General features: G+C 47.6%; 1 protein-coding gene across 4 annotated transcripts in view; it reads right to left on the bottom strand.

Moving 5' to 3' along the window:
• Positions 1-189: 189 nt before the first annotated feature.
• EDC4 (enhancer of mRNA decapping 4) overlaps positions 190-18,964 on the bottom strand; it is a 36,069-nt gene continuing 17,294 nt past the window's right edge. For 3 of the 4 annotated variants that reach the window (XM_086757898.1, XM_086757899.1, XM_086757896.1), the window contains 15 exons: positions 18,311-18,507; positions 16,007-16,095; positions 15,036-15,189; positions 13,849-14,312; positions 12,421-12,522; positions 11,299-11,451; positions 9,875-9,911; positions 8,698-8,878; positions 6,632-6,787; positions 5,782-5,897; positions 4,928-5,093; positions 3,532-3,718; positions 2,778-2,997; positions 1,873-2,036; positions 190-557 (listed from right to left, as the gene is read on the bottom strand). In XM_086757898.1, coding sequence (XP_086614024.1) covers positions 365-557; positions 1,873-2,036; positions 2,778-2,997; positions 3,532-3,718; positions 4,928-5,093; positions 5,782-5,897; positions 6,632-6,787; positions 8,698-8,878; positions 9,875-9,911; positions 11,299-11,451; positions 12,421-12,522; positions 13,849-14,312; positions 15,036-15,189; positions 16,007-16,095; positions 18,311-18,507 — 2,579 coding nt within the window. In that variant the 3' untranslated portion in view covers positions 190-364. The remainder of the gene's footprint in view (positions 558-1,872; positions 2,037-2,777; positions 2,998-3,531; positions 3,719-4,927; positions 5,094-5,781; positions 5,898-6,631; positions 6,788-8,697; positions 8,879-9,874; positions 9,912-11,298; positions 11,452-12,420; positions 12,523-13,848; positions 14,313-15,035; positions 15,190-16,006; positions 16,096-18,310; positions 18,508-18,964) is intronic. The other variant, XM_086757897.1, reaches the window with a different exon arrangement.

Below are 18,964 nucleotides of genomic sequence, written 5' to 3'. Positions count from 1 at the left end.
CTCGGGGCTCGGCGTGCACCTCCCTTCTCCTCTGCTCACAGCAGAAGTCTCCAAACGAAAGGGGTAAGAAATCTGTCAGCATCTGGTGAATGTGACTGGGACTGCCAGCCAGGCATCAGGGACGGACAGGCAGGTGAGGAAGAGACTGACCTCTCTCAAAAAGAGGCTATTTAGGAAAAATAAGCCAAGTGAGCGTTCAGTGACTATTTGGGACTATACACAGATGGTGTTTGCCTTAGAGACATCACACACATGTTGATAGATTTCCTGGCAAGAGCTCTTAACACAAGCCATACGCGATTAGTAACTACTGGATCTGCTGGGTGGGCTTCCACAGAGCAGCCCACAAGGTAGCCAGGTCCTCCTAGGTCATGCCGGGGGTGACCAGGCCCTGGAGCATGATCATGAGGCGACGGGCAGGCTTGCTCAGCGTGTTGTGGGGTTCCACTTGGAGGAACTGGAAGAGTTTCTGCCGCACCTGGTTCATGACTGACCCCATGTGGTCTCGGGTGATGGGGTCACTGTGGTCCAGGTGCATCACCGCTTCCTCCAAGTAACTGAAGGAGAGAGACCAGGGTTAGAAGCAAACCCAGCGTGCAATCCCAATCCAATTCAGTTCATTTTAGCACTGAAGGTGCACAACTCTACTCTCCCACCCACTCAAACTCAGTGCAGTATGTTCAACCATAAAAAAACCTGTTACTGACTCACAGCAGAGCCCACCTATCCCTTCTTCAACACACAAGTGCAGCCTATATATCCTTCCAGCCTGCAGTACGTGCCACACAACCTGGCTGCCTGAACCAAGCCCAACAGCATGCTAGAACCCCCTGCAGAGCTGGAGGTGGCACTTGGCCACAGGCCACGCCTGGTCACAGCTCTGTAGATATTTTCTTTGATGCCTTTTTAGCATATGCAGAATTAGTCACTTATTAGAGTAAAAATCCTCAGCAGGGAGGCTTATTTCATGAAGGGATACATTTAAGGTCTTCTTCCAATATGCCTATCCAAGAAGGGGGCGGGGGGGAAGAGCAAGAATTTTACCAACAAGCTGTTGTGAAGTTCAGACAAGGCATAAACTTTCAAACCACTGCCTGAGAGTAAGGCAATGTGGTCACTAACAGACCAGCCTGAATTTAACAGAAGAAACTTTAACTCTGATTAACAGCTGTTCTGTCACTTAAAGCTCTTTTTCAGTTTTTCTAGCTTGCTTTATCCCTATTGTTAACTTGAGTTAAAAACACAGTTTAAGTCACTTTCCATACCAGCCATGGTCAAAATCTGCAGGTACGTTAACAAGTTAGTTTTTTAGGGCAGGTAACAGGGTTTTGACTCGCTCACTAAAAATGTTCATGGTAAGGATCAGCACAGTCACTATTTTGTCACACGAGCTTTGCTTACAGCATCTAACAGATGTTACTGCCAGCAGCTCCTGCTGCCACCTCCCACTGAACTTGTCTGGCAGTCACGACGAGAAACTGCTGATACCAAGTCCAGCAACAGGTTAAGAATTGAGGACAGCAGAACGTTGCTCTGGATATTGGGCTATCCAGGAAACACGGTGCTATCCCTCCTCTTACCTCCACAGAGGAACTGTTCCTTGGTTAACGGAGATTGCTGCTCAGGTCACATAAAATATTTACAGACTACAACATTTACCCCTTCTACCACTACCCCTGGGCAGCAAAGCCTTCCATGGCAACGCCTGCATCTTTTTCCAAGTCATTACTGGTTGGTTCACATGCCAGTAAGAGGCTACAGAAGTTCCAACCTTCATCGAAGCATCACCTTCCACTTCTAGGCAGTGAATTTAAAGCCAGAGCCAGGAGCAGGTCTGCACAGGTTCAGACCCAGTGCTCTGATCATACTCACTTCAACTTCAGTTCCGTACGAGTACCCAAATCCGAGGAGAGCTGCTGAATGAGAGAGAGCAGCACAGGCTGGGACAGCGGGCACGGATGCTGTCCGAATACTTGCTGAGTATCCACAGTCTCACAGACATACAGGACCAGGTTGAGATCAGCTGCTGTTAGAGCCTGCAAGGAAGACACAGCTAGAACCACAGAGGAAACAACAGGCAGCTGAGGGACACAGGACAGAGCACAAGGCAGCTTTCTGCCTTGGGGCTGCTCGATGGCTTGCCAGCCACCTCCGGAAGAATTCCCTGCAAACCCTGCTGTACATGCAGGCAGGACTGCGTTTAGGCTCTCAGTCTATGCTCAGAGGACACCTGTGTCTGTTCTAGGCTGAACAGACCACAACTAGACAGAGGGGAGCAGGTTACAGTTAGCAGCACAGAGCAGGGCCATGTTTGCATCCCCTGCTAGCCCATTGGCACAGCATTGCTATTTTTCCCAGAAGAGTTTGTCTGCAGCAGCTCAAATGGATCTGCCTACACGTTCAAAGACAAAGGCAAGGTCAGGCCCCAGCTGGTCGATCTGCCTGGAGAGACTTATGAAGCTGCTGCTCTTCAGGGGCGCACCATGTGCCATCGCTGATGGCAAAACACTCTGGCTTACTGGAGTGCTGACACTGTCCTGACAGGGCACAGGCAGGGAAGGAGCTTAACTGCCACCAAATCATGGAACTTGCACGGCTCTGGCTCAATCTGCGGGAGAGTTCAACTATATCCCCTTGAGCAGTCTGCTGCCACAGGTCTTTTCAGGCAACTCCTCTATGAGTTGTTGTGGGATTACATACCCAGCTCAAGGAGCCCCCTTTCTCCCCACTTCATCCCGCAACAAGTGGAGATGCCCACTAGCAGGAAGCCTAGGTACCTGCTGGAAAGCTTGGTTGAGGTGTCCCTGCTGGAGCAGCTGAAGGATGTGAGTTTGCTGAGACTGGAAATCCAAGTGAGCAGAGGGGATGGGAGTCCCAGCTGCCGAGCGCATTGCCTGGACGATGCTCGAAGTGACAGCTGCTTGCTGCTCCTTCATAGCCAGGCTCACTTCTCCTTTAATGACTCTCTGCACCTGGGCCAAAATGGACTCCTGCAAGCTGAAAAACAACAAAACAGCCATCTCTGAAAATGAAGGGCTGAGAGACTCCATTGCACAAAGCCTGTACCAGCGAGAAAGCACAGTCTTGCTTATGGCAGCATGGCTCCCAGAGGCTTAACACAAATTGCTCTGAGGTATAGGCATCGGAAACACGCTGCGCAAGGTAGCTCTGTGGCCACAACACCATGTCCCAGGGTGCATGTGGAAGATGCTGGGACTCTGTGGGAAAGTGATGTTTCAGGGAACTAAGTCTCTTGTTATAGAGTGTGCACATGGGATGCTGTGAAAAGCAGGCCCTGAGCTCTCACATGCAGTAGTGATATATCTGGCTGTTAGAAACCTGTGGTCCTTGTTTTGTGCCCTGCAGGGCAACAGTTACACCAGCCCACAGGCTGTCATACTGCGCACAAAACCAACAGGCCACCCTACAGTGGCAAATGCCTTGTTCCACAGCTAGTAGAGAGAGGTTTCTGTTACGCACATGCATACCTCTCACTCACGTCTCTCTCCATGAGCTCAGCTGCCAACTTACTTGCCCACGATAATATGCAGCTGATGCTGCACCTCAGCATGGACGCTGGCTGCGACAGTGGAAGCCAGCTGCTCAGTGCTGCTCTGGAAGCTGCTGATGAGCTGTCGAAGCTGACTCAGCAGCGGGTCCCGAGCCTCCTGTTCTCGTACTTTCTTGTTCTTCAAGTGCGTCTCAAGCTGCTGGATATCTGCAACAATGAGAGAGGAAGATGTTTGTGCCATCAGTACCTGTGGAGATGCTCAGGGCAGAAATCCAGCTGCCAGGCTCTACACGTTCTCCAGCAGAAACAATTACTGGGCCAGTGTACAAGCTCAGGAGAGGGAGGAGAATGCATAAGCCTTGTTTTGGGCTGCGTTACACTAACCTAGAAACCCTGCTTCCAGCCTCCCCATCATGCAGGATTACACGACACAGCAACAAAGCCACAAGTTCTTTTGTGACAGACATTTACAGATGCTGTTTGTTCAGGGCAAGATAAAGGTGGGAGTGAGGGTATTTTATTTCACACACAGCGTGAGTTGTGATCTGCATTAGTGACAGAGTTCAATGCCAGTGAAGAAAGAGGAGGAACATTTCTGACAAAAAAAATAAAACAATGTCTGCAGAGGTCAAAAAGCTGTATTTTAAATTACTTTAAGAACCGATCTGATCAAAAGGAGAAGAATATCAGCTCCATGTACTTGTGGAAGACTTGTGAGGAAAAGGAAAGGTGCAAAATAAACAGCAGCTGGAGACACTGCAGATCAACAACAGAAGTCACTATGCCAGCACTAGCCAGCTTCAGGTCCCCTCAGAAACCATCTCTGCAGAGTAATATCTGCCTGGCCTCCCAGAAGGTCAAGGAACTGGATCCCAAGTCTAAGAGGAAAGATCTTCTCCAGTGCAGCAGTGTACAATTTTCCTTACTTAAGAGTATAGTTTTCTTTTTTCCAGCCTGACCACTGTTCAGCCACTATTTAATTGCTGATCATCCCTGTAGCCTCCTCTAAACTTTCCCCAATTCCATTACCCCTCTGAGATGATGGTCTAGCTGCAGGACTGCAACCTCCTTCATACATCATCTTCCTGATGTCAGGATGGGATAATCCTACAGCTGATCTTTTCTACTCAAGAGACGAAGTCACAGACTCACAGAATGAGGCCAAGTGTTTCACTGCATGGGCTACAGAGACCAGAGGTGATTATCTGTTCTTACAGCACCACACCCACAAATCTCCTCACTCCTGCTTCCATTTCCCAAATGCGAAATGGAGCATGCAGACCAGCTAAGAGGTTAAGCAGAGTTTAGTTTCAGTGAAACTCTGAAATGCAAAGACACAAGAAAAGGCCAACTTGTTGTCAGCCATTAACGCAAATACGCTGTGCAGAGAAAACTCAGAGAAGAAAAGCTACTCACATTCCTGCGTGCCCTGCTTGAAGGTGTCATTGATTTGCTGGAACATGGACTGGCAGCTCTTCTCGAAGGCTGGCAACACGATGCTCTGAAACGCTTCCCTGTAAGCTGACTGGATCGGCCCCTGCAGGGTATCGGCTGTTGCCCTCACGACACTATCTGTAAGGTTCTTACAAGCACACACAGAAGAGATTCCAGAAAATTAACAAGAGCCTGTTGGACAATAAAGATACGAACACACACTGTAGGTCCCTGCAACACACCCACACCAAGTAGGGGCAGCCCAGTGTCAGAAGCGTGTATTGCCTCAGCTCCTTCCACCGACCAGGCTGCACCATGACCACCGCAGGCAGAGCACCTGCTGGCTGAGGGGACATCACGATATCCCCCATAGCTCAGCAGTAGAGCAAGGGAAGGTGGAACAGTCAGGTGTGGCTCCTTTCCTCTTCCCCCTACTTGTCTGCCACAATCCACCATTCCCTGTCCAGGTAAGCAGCAAGTTCCTGGTCCCTAAATAATGTAGAAATGGAGAACAGAGCACAGAGCAGAAGAGCCGAACTTTCACCACTTGTCTGATTGAGCTGGCCCTAAAAGGCACTGCTGTAGTGAGCATCTCTAATTTAGTACAAATTAACAACTTGGTAAACAAAAGAAAGCGATAATGAGGCAAAGTGGGCAGGGGAGTATACAACAAGCTTGCTCTCCTGATGAGACAAGGAAAGAATTTTCACTGCTGGCAGCTAAAGTGGCCTTAGACTCAACTGGAGATGCAGGTGAGGGGAAGAGGTATGAGGAGTCGCCACTCAGGCAGGCGACAATTCAGTGTCCCCAGGAAAAGCCAGTCTGGTTTTCCTTACCTTTGATTTCACTAGCTTGGTGATACTCTCTTTCAGTGTTCCCTCAACAGCAGTGAGCTTGGCAGCAATAGTGTTACTTAGCTGGCCAGCAATAGGGTCCACGCTCTTGGAAATGCCTAGGCACAACACAAACATGTCAAAGTTGCAGCTTTAAGCCTAGAGTCACACTTCAAAACCTGAAAAAGAAAATGGAGTCAAACTCTTCTTGGATATGACACAGTGAGGGGCAATGGTCACAAGCTCCGGCTTGGGAAGCTAAGGTTGGACACCAGGAGAAACTTTTTACTAGGAAGGTGGTACACCTCTGGAAGCCACCAAACAGGCTGTGGAATCTCCAACATTGAAGGTTTTCAGGACTTGCCCAAAGTCACAGTTGATCTGATCTAGAATAGTGGGTAGCCCTGCTTCAAGCAGAACGGTGGACACTAATGGCTGCAGAAAGCTTTCCCATGAGTGTTTCTTTGAACATTTCCTTACATGGATGGTGCCAGTGCGTCAAGGAAGGGCAAAGATAAATATAAGTTTGCTCCAGTCAAGTCTCAACACTTCCAAACTCATTAGGCTCTTTTGCTTTCCTCCACCGAACAGACCCCAGAAGCTTTATGGATTATAATGGAAGGTCAGACCATGCTCTCTGGAGAGGCATACCCCTTGTACTCCTTCGTACTCCTCCCAAACCACAACTCCTCAGATTACAGTGGGTCCCACAACAGTTTAAAGTGCAATGACTACTCTTCTCGTAACCCAACTCCTACTTCATAGAGTGCCAACATTTTTACGCAGCATGCTTTCACTCCCTACGGGACTAACTGTAGGGATCCACCTTCAAAACCTAGGCAGCACCACTCACACTGGGGTACGGTCTTCTTCATTTCCTCGCGAATGGTCCTCTCCAGACGGTTACACACAGCAGTGGAAAGGGACTGAGAAAGCTGCTGAGACAGATGCTCCTGGAGCTGCCCATTGCGCTGCTGTCCTTCCGTCAGCGCTCGGTCTAGTCTTCTCTCTAATAAGAATGCATATTAAGGAGCACAAAACAACAGATTTCCTCTCTACCCTCAACTCTCCTGTCCACAAAGATGGAGACTAGCCTCACCTCCAGAGGCTCAGTGAGAGCAAATTTGCATCTCTGGTGAAAGAGGGGTCTATATAACATCGCTGATGTGTTCCTGTAAACAACAGGGTGCTCTTAAACAAATTATGGGAGTGAGAGAAGAGCTCTGGAAGGCATGTTAGAAAAGCCAAACAGCTAAAAGAAGCTCAGCGGTAGTCTCCCCTACATCCTGTGGGTTAACTTAGCTGCCCCCGTAGGTAACTCAGTCCCACGTAGCTTCTCACTCACTCCTCTGCAGTGGGATGAGGGAGAGAACAGGAAGGGTAAAAGCAAGAAAGCTCACGGATTGAGATAAAGACAGTTTAATAGGTAAAGCAAAAGCTGCAAATGCGAGCCAAGCAAAAAAAGGAATTCATTTACTACTTCCCCCTGGCAGGCAGGTATTCAGCCACCCCCAGGAAAGCAGGGCTCCATCATGCATAATGGTGACTTGGGAAGACAAATGCCATCAGTCTGAACGTTCCCCTCTTCCTCTTCCTTTCCCCCACCTTTTACTGCTGAGTACAGCATCATACGGTATGGGACACCCCTCTGGTCAGCTGGGGTCAGCTGTCCCAGCCCTGTCTCCTCCCTACTTCTTGCCCAGCCCCAGTCTGCTCACTGGTAGAGCAGCAAGAGAAAGAGTGAAGGCTTTGGCAGGGTTTAGCAACAGTGGAAACATCAGTTGTGTTATCAATGTTGTTTTGGTCACAAATCCAAAACACACCACCATATGAGATACTATGGAGAAAATTGACTCCATCCCAGCCAAAGCCACCACAGAAACCAAGAAGCCAAATATCCTTAAAAGCAAATTGGTAAAAACGTTTCTACAAGTAACAAGAATTAGTGGACATAAGCGATATAGCGCATGGGAGAAAACCCAGACTTAATAAAAGCTAGTCGTACCTCATGAAGCAACCAAAGTCTGAAGGAGCCAACACACAAACACGGAGATGCATGTGCATCATAAACAAACAAAAAACCCCAACAAAACAAACTGTGAAAAGACAATTCAGCTGCTCACAAAATTCAGTGCAGATATCAAGTTGCGCAGATAGGGAAAAATTATTATAATATTACAATATAGCTCTAGACTCCCAAATTCTGTAAGAAGCTAACTGAATTATCCACGAAAATATCAGCGTGGTGGTCAGAAAGGAAAATCAAAGACTAATTAATAGAGAAAACAGAAGTCATCATCATGTCATAGAAGTTACCCACAAAATGGGCTAGAGCTGCTCATTTTGGGGAACATGACCGAATTCAGTGCAGCAAAAGATGTACAGGAACTGACTACTCACAATACAACAAAAATAATTGGATACCAGGTTTGAAAACACCCAAAGAAAGTACTTTTCAGACAATTCAAAGAGACCTGTGGACCGCCACATGTATATATGGGTGCAGACAAGGTGACTCTGTACTCAGCTACACAGTATGGCAGTCTGATGCTATTGCTGGTGCAAGTACTGACTTGCCTCAAGGAGGAAAGGAAGGAAAGGATCATCCTATAACTACTCTTGTGCAACTGGCCACTGCCTGATGTAGGATAATGTATTAGGTGCACCTCTAGTCTACTCCAGCACTGCAGCACTTCTGGTAACCAGAAGATTTAGAGGCACGGGGAAAGTATCAGTTCTTCTCTGTTCTACTTTGGAGTTTCTTGCCCTGAAATAGCTATATCTTAGCCGGGCAATTTTACTGCACCCGTAGCCCATGCTACCAAGATCCTTGAACTTTTTTAGCTTTCCTCATGTCTTTAGTCTGCCTTGCACCCTTCCACTCCTTAACTCCCATGCAACATTTGCAAACAAGGATACGCTCCTGCTCCTGCTGGGAGTCAATCACCCGCTCCACGTGGCCCATAAGGGAGCTCTGAATGGCATCGAGGTGGTCCGTGAGTCTCTGCAGCAGCTCCATCTGGTTCTGACGCAGCTCGGAAAGCTCCCGCTGTTGGCTCCTCAATATGCACATCAGCTCATCCTGGAACTCTGGTGTCACCTATGCATGGAGAGGACAAGCATTCACTTCTAACGGGATCGGACGCCAGTCAAGCTTTCTGCTAGGTATTAAGTCAACCCCTGTGCCTAGGACAGAAGCTTAACACACAAAGCAGAAAACAGGGCCAGCTTAATGCCTGTTTCTAAGACTTCTGTCCCAAGAAATAAACTGATAAAGCAAGGTACATGAAGTTCCTGCATGGAACTCATAAAGGGATCCTTAGAATATCAACCGTTTAGACTCTATACCCCCTTCAAAACTCTGGCCTCTAAAATAAAACAGAAGAAAACAGATCCTATTCACTTTCGGCCAGGCAGTGAGAGAGTGTGTTTAGGCCTCTGAATGTAAATAATGACCTGAAACACTTGGGGAAGAGCTGTGCAATCAGCAGAGTAAGAAGGAGCTTTCCTAGAGAACTTGCTCAGCTCTTTCACTTACTTCTGAATAACCAGCTGGAGAAGTATACATCTACAGTTCACTGTCTCTTCACCTGCTCAAAATATCTAAAGTAGGCACACACGTAAAGGGCAGTTTAAGGAGAGCATGCAACTTGGCTGAGAGCACTTTCTGCCAGATGTGAAGGTACTATCAACAGGGGTAAGAAATTGCAACAGGCCAGTCCCACTGTGACCCTTACTTTGCTGGGAACAGCTTATCTTGCTGCTGACACATCCGAGTGATCTCAGCAGGGAAGAGGAAATAAGTGGTAGAGCCTTGCACAATACAGGGCTTGTGAGAACACAGAAATGCACATCGATGTGCAAAGGTGAGAAGGAAACCATCAGTCTGGATAGTACTGAGCAGTTCCTTCTCTGCTGCATGAGTCAGAGCAACGCCAAGCCCAGGCGCAGGCCCATCTAGTCCTGCTTGGGCACAGCAGGGGCCCACCGCACTTCAGGGAACTGGGATGAACTTTCTGTCAGGTCTTCAGTAAGACAGTCAACAGAGCTGAAGCATCATGCCCTTGGGACAGGCTGCAGAGCAGCTCTGACTCACCTGGTTGTTAGATGATCTTGGCGACTGGTTCACATCCCTGGAAATAAAAAGAGAAAAGGAGTAGCTCAATTACATCAATTAACTGCTCTTAATATCCAAGACTTCTGCTAAAACAGATCACACATTTTATGGTTGCTTCAGATTTTACGCTCCAGCTCATGTTTCTGTTTTGCCTAGTATAACATGAAGAGTGAAGGGAAGGTGATGAAATCCCGGTCCTTACAGCACCGTGACTCCATCATTCGCCCTATCCACAGGCCCTGAAGTTCCTTACAGACTGGTCCCTTCGCTGGGAGGAGATTTGAACCAACTCTTGAAAAACACTGTTACAAAGTACAACACACACTGATTTTTCAGTTTTGACCAAATTCAAAGCCAGAGAAGGCTTTGCCAAACCAGTTTTGAAGGGCTCCTGATAGTTTACGAAGAAAAGCCAAATACTCATTTCTTAAATATAGAATTATTGAGCTTCAAATAATCTAGAATTATTCCAGCTCTCAAGGTGAAGAAACTAGTGCTGCAGTCCAGCATATACAGCAGAATAAAGAAAAACACTGAACTGATCCACTAATATTGCATGTCCTCAAAGTCACAAATCTATGAATATACAAATGCTCTCAGAAGGAAAGTAAACATCTGTTGTTCCCAGACAGCATCCATTCAGCAACTTTAAAAGGACCAAGGCAGGAAAAATGAAAGGCACTTCCGAGGCTAAGAGCTTCTGAGTGTCACAATACAGGACCACAGCCAGAAACTTAATGCCACAGCTCATTTTTGTTGTAATCTGCACAGCAAGAGATCCAAATCATGGAGCTATGGGAACATAAGAAGAGGAGAGAGCCCCGTGCAAAAGCTCTCCTGCTCTTCTCGCATTAACGCAGACAGGTTGGTCTAATTTGCCATGGGCAGATCCTTCCAGTCATCAATTTTCACTTACAATACAGTCATATGGGCACATTTAGAAACACACAAAAGCAGCAAGCAGGTAACAAATGATAGATATCATTGAAAAAGGGTACTGTGCCAGCATTCAGAAGCCAACCAGAAATGGAGGCCACGTTAAGCTACACTCACAGTGCCACAGTTCCAACGAAGCCTTCACTGCAACTGGCAAACAGACCCAGTGACCCCCCACAACACGTAGTTTACCTCCCACACATTCTTCTGAAACCCATATTTTAGATTTTGAGTCCCAGCTGGAAAGGTAGTGCAGAACCTACTCCCACACCCCTGAGCAGCAGCCGGTGTCCGAGTAACCAGCAACACTTCTGTGGGGTTACTGCCATTTGCAAAATGGTGTGGGGGTTGGGAGCACTTGGCCGCTGCCCAGCCGCAGACCCTAGCCTTGCTGCTAATGGCTACATCAGGTTGTGGCCCTGCACAGCGGTCCCACAGCCACCGGTATTCTGGCAAGCCCAGCATACCCGTCATCTTTCTTGCCCTTCCGCTTTAGCTTTGGGGAAGCCCGAGGGGATGCCTTGGCTTTCCAGTCCTTCACAGGCAGCCTCTGCGTAGACGCTTTGGCACCAAATCCACCTGACGTAGAAGCCAAGCTTGCAACTTCATCATCATGGTCACTATGAAGGAATAGCAGGGGAGAGGACATCACTTGCAATACTGGACAGCGTTAGCCTCTACTAAGGGGAGGGGATTCACACTCTGCTCTTCATCCACACATGGCCAGAGCCAGGCAGCTAAGGACGCCTGCCACCTCGATCTTTAACACAGAGACCTCTACAGAGCTCAGCACATGCTGCTTCGTTTTGATCCAGGTCTGCTCAGGCTGAGCTTAAGCGCTGCACAGCAAGACTTGAAGGGTCTCTGCATTAGGGATAACTGTGGTTCAGGCAGCGTGGTGGAGCAATGCCTGCTCTTGCTGCATACACACACCAGCACATAAGCCCTAGGATGTGACACTGACCCAGCAGGGAACTCAAGCACAGCAAATCCTCACAGCAAGTATTGCAGGAACAGAGGAGAATCAGCCTGAGCCTAGGAAGTGTGCGATCCTCGGCACCTTGGAGTCTTTCAGCTGCTCACTAACTATCCAATATAGGCTGCACGTTTTGGTCTGAATTGAAGCGTGGATTATAAATGAATCCTCAGCTGTCAAACAGGGCTGAGCTTGCCAAGCACACAGAATGTGCCCACAGAGCTTTAGTGTGGCTCATGAGGGAGCAAAGATGTCAAAACCAAGAAACTAACTCTTGAGATACTCTCACTACCTTACCTAAGGCACAGTATTTGGAAACTGATCCCTTAGTAGGTTTTCGTTGGTAATTAAACCGAGCTTGGTCCATGCTCGTAGGAGCAGCAGAGTCAAGTCTTTCCCTATAGAGAGTAAATTGGACAACGCCCAGAGGCCAACCTCGTGATCAGCTGAAGTCATCAGAACATTACGGAAGCTGGACTGCGTACATACATTAAGTCAGGAGACAAAGCAAAGACATTCACCCCACACGTGAAGGCTTGCTGGGGACAGAAGCACGAATGCAGCCTGAACTGAGTCCATGCAGGGCAAGAGAGGGGGCTGAGCACTCTGGTACCTTTGTTCCGCACTAGCATCCTGACTGTCATGCTGCAGCAGGTGGTAGCTGTGCCGATGATAGGAAGAGCTCTTGTGCTTTTCTTCAACCTCATCCCTTGGGCTAGACGAAGAAAAATAAAGTAAAATATCACCATGAAAGTCTCTTTCAGCTTGCTTACTCCACTTTTCATAGGAGATCCTGACAGAAGGTCTAAAACAAACAAAAACTCGACACCTATGCAGACAGATCCAGAGAGTGGCAGGTGTTGCTTAGAGGAACCAAACACTTAAATTTCTCCATGTATTTTTCTGGAAATCTTAAGAAGGGAGAAGCTATGCTTCAGGCCCTAACCAAGAACATACTCTCCCAACAGACATCCATGCAAGACAGGTAAGCCACTACTCAGAATGTACAGCACACTCCAGTGAATAGCATCATCTTGGGGTTGGTTTTCCTCAAACAATACTGACCACTGGGGAAGAAAAAAAAAAAAAAAAAAAAAAAAAAAAAATCAACGCTTCTCCGTTCTTCCAGGTGTCTGAGGAGTACGCAGAGGGAAGGTGTGCCATGGATGGGTGCTAGAGTCTCACAAAGGTTTTGAAAGCAAGTTGCGCATGCTTCTAAGCTTTAAACTAGTTAATCCTGTTCAAAAGGAAGGTGTTTGGAGGCTCTCACGGTGCATGCAGCCCTGGCCGAGACAGACTCTGCAGGTGCCAGATGCATCTCGCGGCTTCCGCCCCACTAGAAAACACTAATCAATTAATCACACTAATTCTGTGATGAATCCTAACACTGCTCCCAGCATAATGGTTTGCTTCTGGTAAGCAGGGGTACGTGATGTTGCCCCATTCTGTATGCCTGCTCCACAGAGACACTGCCATTCATTTCCTGACTTTATTTATAATGCTAGCTACACAAAGATGATTGTAAAAGACAGATATAGAATTAAGTTATAATCAAACCTGTCAATTATATGCTAATTGACTCCTTTCAATAAGAACATGCAAGAATGCATCACCCGGGGCACAATTTAGCTTGCATTGTTGGGTTTTCTTTTGGTTTTTTTTTGTTTGTTTGTTTGTTTTTGGTTTTTTTGTTTTGTTTTGTTTTGGGTTTTTTTTGTACTCTGGAAATAAAAAAAAAATCATCCCATTTCAAGTCTCCATTCCCAGGTGAACATGAAGGCAAATGAAGTAGACTTTTCACCTTCTTCACAGGGATCCTTCATGCTGCAAGGGATATGAGAGAGCACAAATTGTTAGAGCTGGCCTAGGAAGTTCAGGACACCAACCAGGCACATGTGAAGGCTGAATCATCAGATCCTTTAAGGAAAAGGAGGGATAGAGAACTGCTCTGATTTAATCACAACATAAAAGATTTTAACTAAGCTAGCAATTTGGCAAGTGCAAAGAAATTGCCCTAAGCAAGACAAACCCAAGTGATTACCTGTCTGCCATGCTGTTCCTAGTTTCTCTGGTTATGTCAGGAGCTGCTGGCCACGGCTGACCCACAACACTGTCAGAAGATGCATTTTCCTGAGTTAAAGCAGTCTCCAGTAATGATGGAGTGTTCAGTCTGTCTACCTCCACTGGAGGCATGTCCAAAGAGTGGTGGCTGTGCTCTGAATTGTGCCGGTTCCTTGGAGACAGCAAATGCAAGGCGGAGGCAGCGGATGCCATACTGTCTGCATGATGACTGGACTCCAGCACCTCCGCAGGGAGCCCAGACGGAGCCGCTGCAAAGCTGCGTTGCAAGGTCTCGGAAGCAATCTCTGGGATATCTTGGGACATGGCTGTGGAAGCAGAGGAAATGACATCTGGCGAGCGCTCGCGGGTGGGAGAAGCCTGAGGCACCACCAAGGGCTCCACATCCTGCAATTCCAGTGCTAGAGAGGGGTTTCCTGATGTGACCTGAATACAAAAATCAAACAAGAGCCTTCAGGGTAATGTGGAGACACCCCAAGAACCCCTGGTACCTTATACTAACCACCTTTGGAAACAGCCAGCTGTAGCCCTTGCTCATGTGATCCCTGTGCTCCCACTCTGTTCAGCAGACAGAGAAGGGGCCCAAAGCTTGTAACAGACTCTCACCTGGGCTAACACTACAATTAAGCCAATGCTAGCTTGAACACTTTCAAAAGAAAATGTAACAGCAGGTCTACCTCCCTGCTCTGCTCCAGGATTCCTTTTCTCTTTGCGGGAAAAATTTAGTTTTAACACTGAACATCTCCAGCACTGAAACCTGATTTAACTTTCAAGCTTTGGTCATAATCTGTTCTACGTCACACCTGGAATTAAAAGTTTAGCACAGGAAAGGATTGTTTCAGACCCATCAGACCAACAAGGAGGGAGAAACCTCTCCAGGTAGCACTGTCTCCTAACACAAAGGCTGGCCATGTCCAATAATTGTGACAGCTAGAGCTGTCTCTAGTTTTCAGAGATGTGCTGTTTTACACGAGGTGAAGCTCCATTAACACGGGTAAACCTGGCAGCAGATCTGTGCCAGTCGCTGTGTTTTCCAAAGGGCAGATGCTGGCCCTGTTATTATCCAAATAAGTCTAATTTCAGCCTGTATAGGCCCATAGAGAGGTCCCTTGGCTCACAAGAAGGAGGGAGCAGCACTTGGAGCCTTACTGAAACAGGTGCCTTTGGTGTTAGCTTGTCAGGGAGCCCTGGGATAAGAACTGAATGGCTCCTAGGACTAGTCTGGAGACTGCTGCTGCTGCTACTCAGCGTAAGGCTGGTGTCCAGCTGCATCTTGGGGCTCACAGTCAAGTCTTCCGATGGCCTGCAGAAAAGAGAGACACAAACAAATCAAGCAGGCCAATCTAATGATACAGATCTGCACCAAACAGTCAAGGTGAGGAGACTGGATCCACAGGTCAATGGAGGAGCCCAGCCCAAATTTCACTAGTGTTCTCCAAGTCCTTGCTCTTTCCACCACGGTCAGCCACTCCCTGTCAACTAGCACTTGCATCTCTTAGACCCCATAGAGCCAGAGAGATGCCAGGTGGAAACAAATGAACAAAACCCACCCAAAAAACAAAGAGAGCCATTGCAACCTCTTAGAATTCAAGGGGACTCCCCTCACCCCTCAATGAGAGAAAGGATGAGTGTTATCTTCAGTGCACACTGTACAGAGCTTAGGGAGAAACAGAACACTACAGGATAGGTCTTTGTCCTTTTCCCAGCTCCCAGAAGGGAAGTTTTCACCTGTTAGGCAGCCCAACCCACCACAGCACTAGTAAGATTTTCTTAACGGTCCCAATTATCGCCCTGTCCTTGGTGGCTGCAGTGTTTTCTTACCTGTAAACAACGACAGCCCTTTGGGAGAAGCATGTAAAGCAACAAAACTGAGATGCAATAAGAGAATCCCTATGAGGCACGAATGAAACACTATTGTTGGCCCCCTGCATGACAACAGGCACGCTCCAAGCTGCATTAGAGAAGCAAACCATTGCCCATATAGGGATGCTGGGACTCAAGCCAGTTTCTAACGCTGGTTACAATCTCCTCTCCTACAAGATACACTACAGCTTTGCACCACCCTGAAGGACTGCATCAGTTCAGTTGCAAATACATTATTTAATACTTGTGCTATTTACCTGGGCATAGAGGTGTCCGTGACAGATGTGCTACTCATGGCTGTGACTGCAGTCAGGGAACTGACGCTGCTGCCTGGAGACACAGCGATCTGTGAGAAAATACACAGCGGTCAGGATGTGACAGAAGAGTCCACAGCAGAACTTAACCCAAGAACGCTGGCTCCAGAAGAACTCCTAAAGACTCTCTGGGGAAAAGGGAATAGAAAGAGATAGGTCCAGTTGTACTGCCGGAGTGCTCAGGTGCTGGTCGAAGGCAAGCCCCAGTACATCCTCATCACGTGAGCCACGACTGCTTTTATGGAGCAATTACTCTCGTGAAACAAAGTGGCATTCTGCAGGGCTCTGCACCAGATCCCCACTTTATTCTTTGAGTTAGACTGCTCTTGTCAAGGTCTGTTGCCACTCGCGAGGCCAGAGTCTGTACGGGGTTTAGGTCTTGCACTGCCGATAGATGGAAGCGGAATGCTCCAATGCACAAGAGGCATTGCCCACTGAGCTAGCTGCCTAGCAGTGAAGAGGACAGTGGGATACGTTGGCCCTGTAAGCACACAAGTACTCAGCTGGGAAAGCCGGTGTGGCCGAGCTTGTTATGCCTGACAGCACTTATGGCAGAGACTGAGAAACTCAAGGCTGCGTCCACACTACAGTGCTCCTGGGCAGAAGAAAGTCTGCCACGAAATAGGCAGCAGTGAAAAGCCAGGTTTAAACTGAACAGTTACACTGTTTAAACACAGTGAGCTGCTCCTTCCAGCAAACAGTATGTGCAAGCATCACCCCACCACCAACTTCTTTCTTGGGACATCTTTCCATTGGGAAGGCTACCCACCCTCAGGCACAAAATTAACTCCTGCACTCAGCAACTTCACCAGCAACATCAAAACCTTTAGGAGGAGTTTAATTAATTCTTTGCTCCCCAAGTCGTCACCAGGGTGGCTCTTCTCATTAGTCAACTCAGCACAAACTCCACTTCCGCGCATTTCCACGTGCTGTTCATTCTTATCCAGGCTCCTCCAGTATACGTTCAAGCTGTGGTGACAATCATGCACTCCTCCCTTGAAGGGGGAAGCCCTGCCTTAGGGATGTGTATGTGGAGTGCTGCTCACAAGCATTCTCCTCGCCTGTAAGAACTATATCAGCATGGTAAATAAATGCTGACAAGTTCATCTGTCACAGGAAGGCAGAGAAAACACAAACAGCACAGCTTCTCATCAGTGGAATCCATACCTTGTAATTAAGTTGCAGATCACTTTTCTGAAAGGATGCACTCTTAAAAATACTTTTTAATTTATGTCTACTCCCACTCTAAAAGCACAAAGAGAAAACTACACACTCACAAATTCAGTACAGAGGCACAGAAGCAGGCCATAAAGCAAGAACATCTGAGTGGGTTTAAGACAAACCAACATGGCACTTGGATGCAGAGTGGCCAAGAAACAGCGAGGTCCTGCACTTCTGCTTGTTGGCATAACCAAGGGGCAGCAGAAACCTCGCTGAGTTAGACAGATGAACACTGCCAGTGCCAGACAGCCCCTAGAAATGCCCGGCAGGACCCAAAGTTGCATGATGTAGCAGTGCTGGCCATGAACACGTGACAGAGCATTAAGAGGAATTCTGTGTTTTCTGACTGCTCCATCAGAGCTCCACTGCGGACTACATGTTTGCTTATGGCTCTTCTCTGAGACACTTTGCTGCCCTTCGCAGAGATCACCAGATCCTAAGGATCGCTTCACACGTTTCCTGCTGTCGAAACCCCTGGTGCAAGCACAGAAGACTTGCCTTCTATGCAAATTAAGGTTTGCTGTGTCAGATTCAAAAAAGAAAAAAAAACAAAATGCACCAAGCTACTGGATTGCCAATTTGCAGATCTCACACAGAAGATGTTACAGTCCCACGTACCAACCTGATCGCTTCAGACGTGCATTCCCACAGGATCCCACCAGACAGTATGTGCAGAGATGGCATATTTTCTTCCATTATAGTTATATTACAACCGCAAACAAGGCGTGTAAACCAGTCTCCCAGTTTAGATACAGTTATTTAGCAAACCTGCATTTCTACACAAGACAGCTACATCACTAGTTTTGCAGCTAAAATACCGGACTCAACATACGCTCAGGCCAGCTGAGCATTTCAGATGTGCCAACATGTCTTTACTCAGTTTGGTTACTTGCACAGCTTCCTGTGTGCTCTGCATTCAGCTACTTTAGCCTATCAGAGTCATTAATGCCTAGTAAAAGTTCCCAAAAGTATCAAAATCCAAGCCCATCCCTTGTACCATCAATAACAGTGCTGCTCTTTGGTTACCTGTTGAAGAGATGTACTTGGTGTCATGAACGCATCTGGAGTCATCAGCTTAGGTTTGGCGTCATTTGAGAGAGAAAGGAAGTCCGCTGGTACAGGCAGGTCAGCAATACGCCGCAGGTCTGGTTGGGAGCCATGCACCGATCCTTTTTCGGATCCCAGGCCTTCTGTGCTTAGATCAGCCATGTGGTCCGGAAAGGCTTCCAGGGAAGAAATACAAGTCAATTTACAGGAACTTCCCCCAAAACCTAAAGCTTTAATTCCACAAAGTATGAACTTGTGCCATTGCCAGCCATACTGGTTTCCAAAAAGAATGAGCAAAACCCCTGCAACATCCTCACCAAACCTCAGGGCAAGGGAAATCCTGTGTTACCCTTACTCTTGTAGGCTAAAGAGTGGATGTTACCAGGCTTTGATAACAAGAGATTCAAGCTTCCTTTCTTCCCTAAATGCAAGGCCAGTTTAACAGCCACATCCCAGAAGAGTGAATGAACTGAGAGAGCACACTACACGCAGCCCAGTCCCCTCTAGTCCCAAAGCTCTGGTGTTACTGTAATCTCTTCTGCCTGACAAGAGACAAACGTCAAGTTCCTGGCACAACTGCTACATCACTTAGCAAGGTGAACTCAAGCATCAGTGCTCCTAGCCTAACACGCA

This window comes from Chlamydotis macqueenii, chromosome 13 (assembly GCF_036417535.1).
Source record: "Chlamydotis macqueenii isolate bChlMac1 chromosome 13, bChlMac1.mat, whole genome shotgun sequence".
Taxonomy (NCBI): Eukaryota; Metazoa; Chordata; class Aves; order Otidiformes; family Otididae; genus Chlamydotis; species Chlamydotis macqueenii.
Note: the sequence above shows the minus strand (reverse complement) of the source record. Positions and strands in the feature narration are given on the sequence as shown.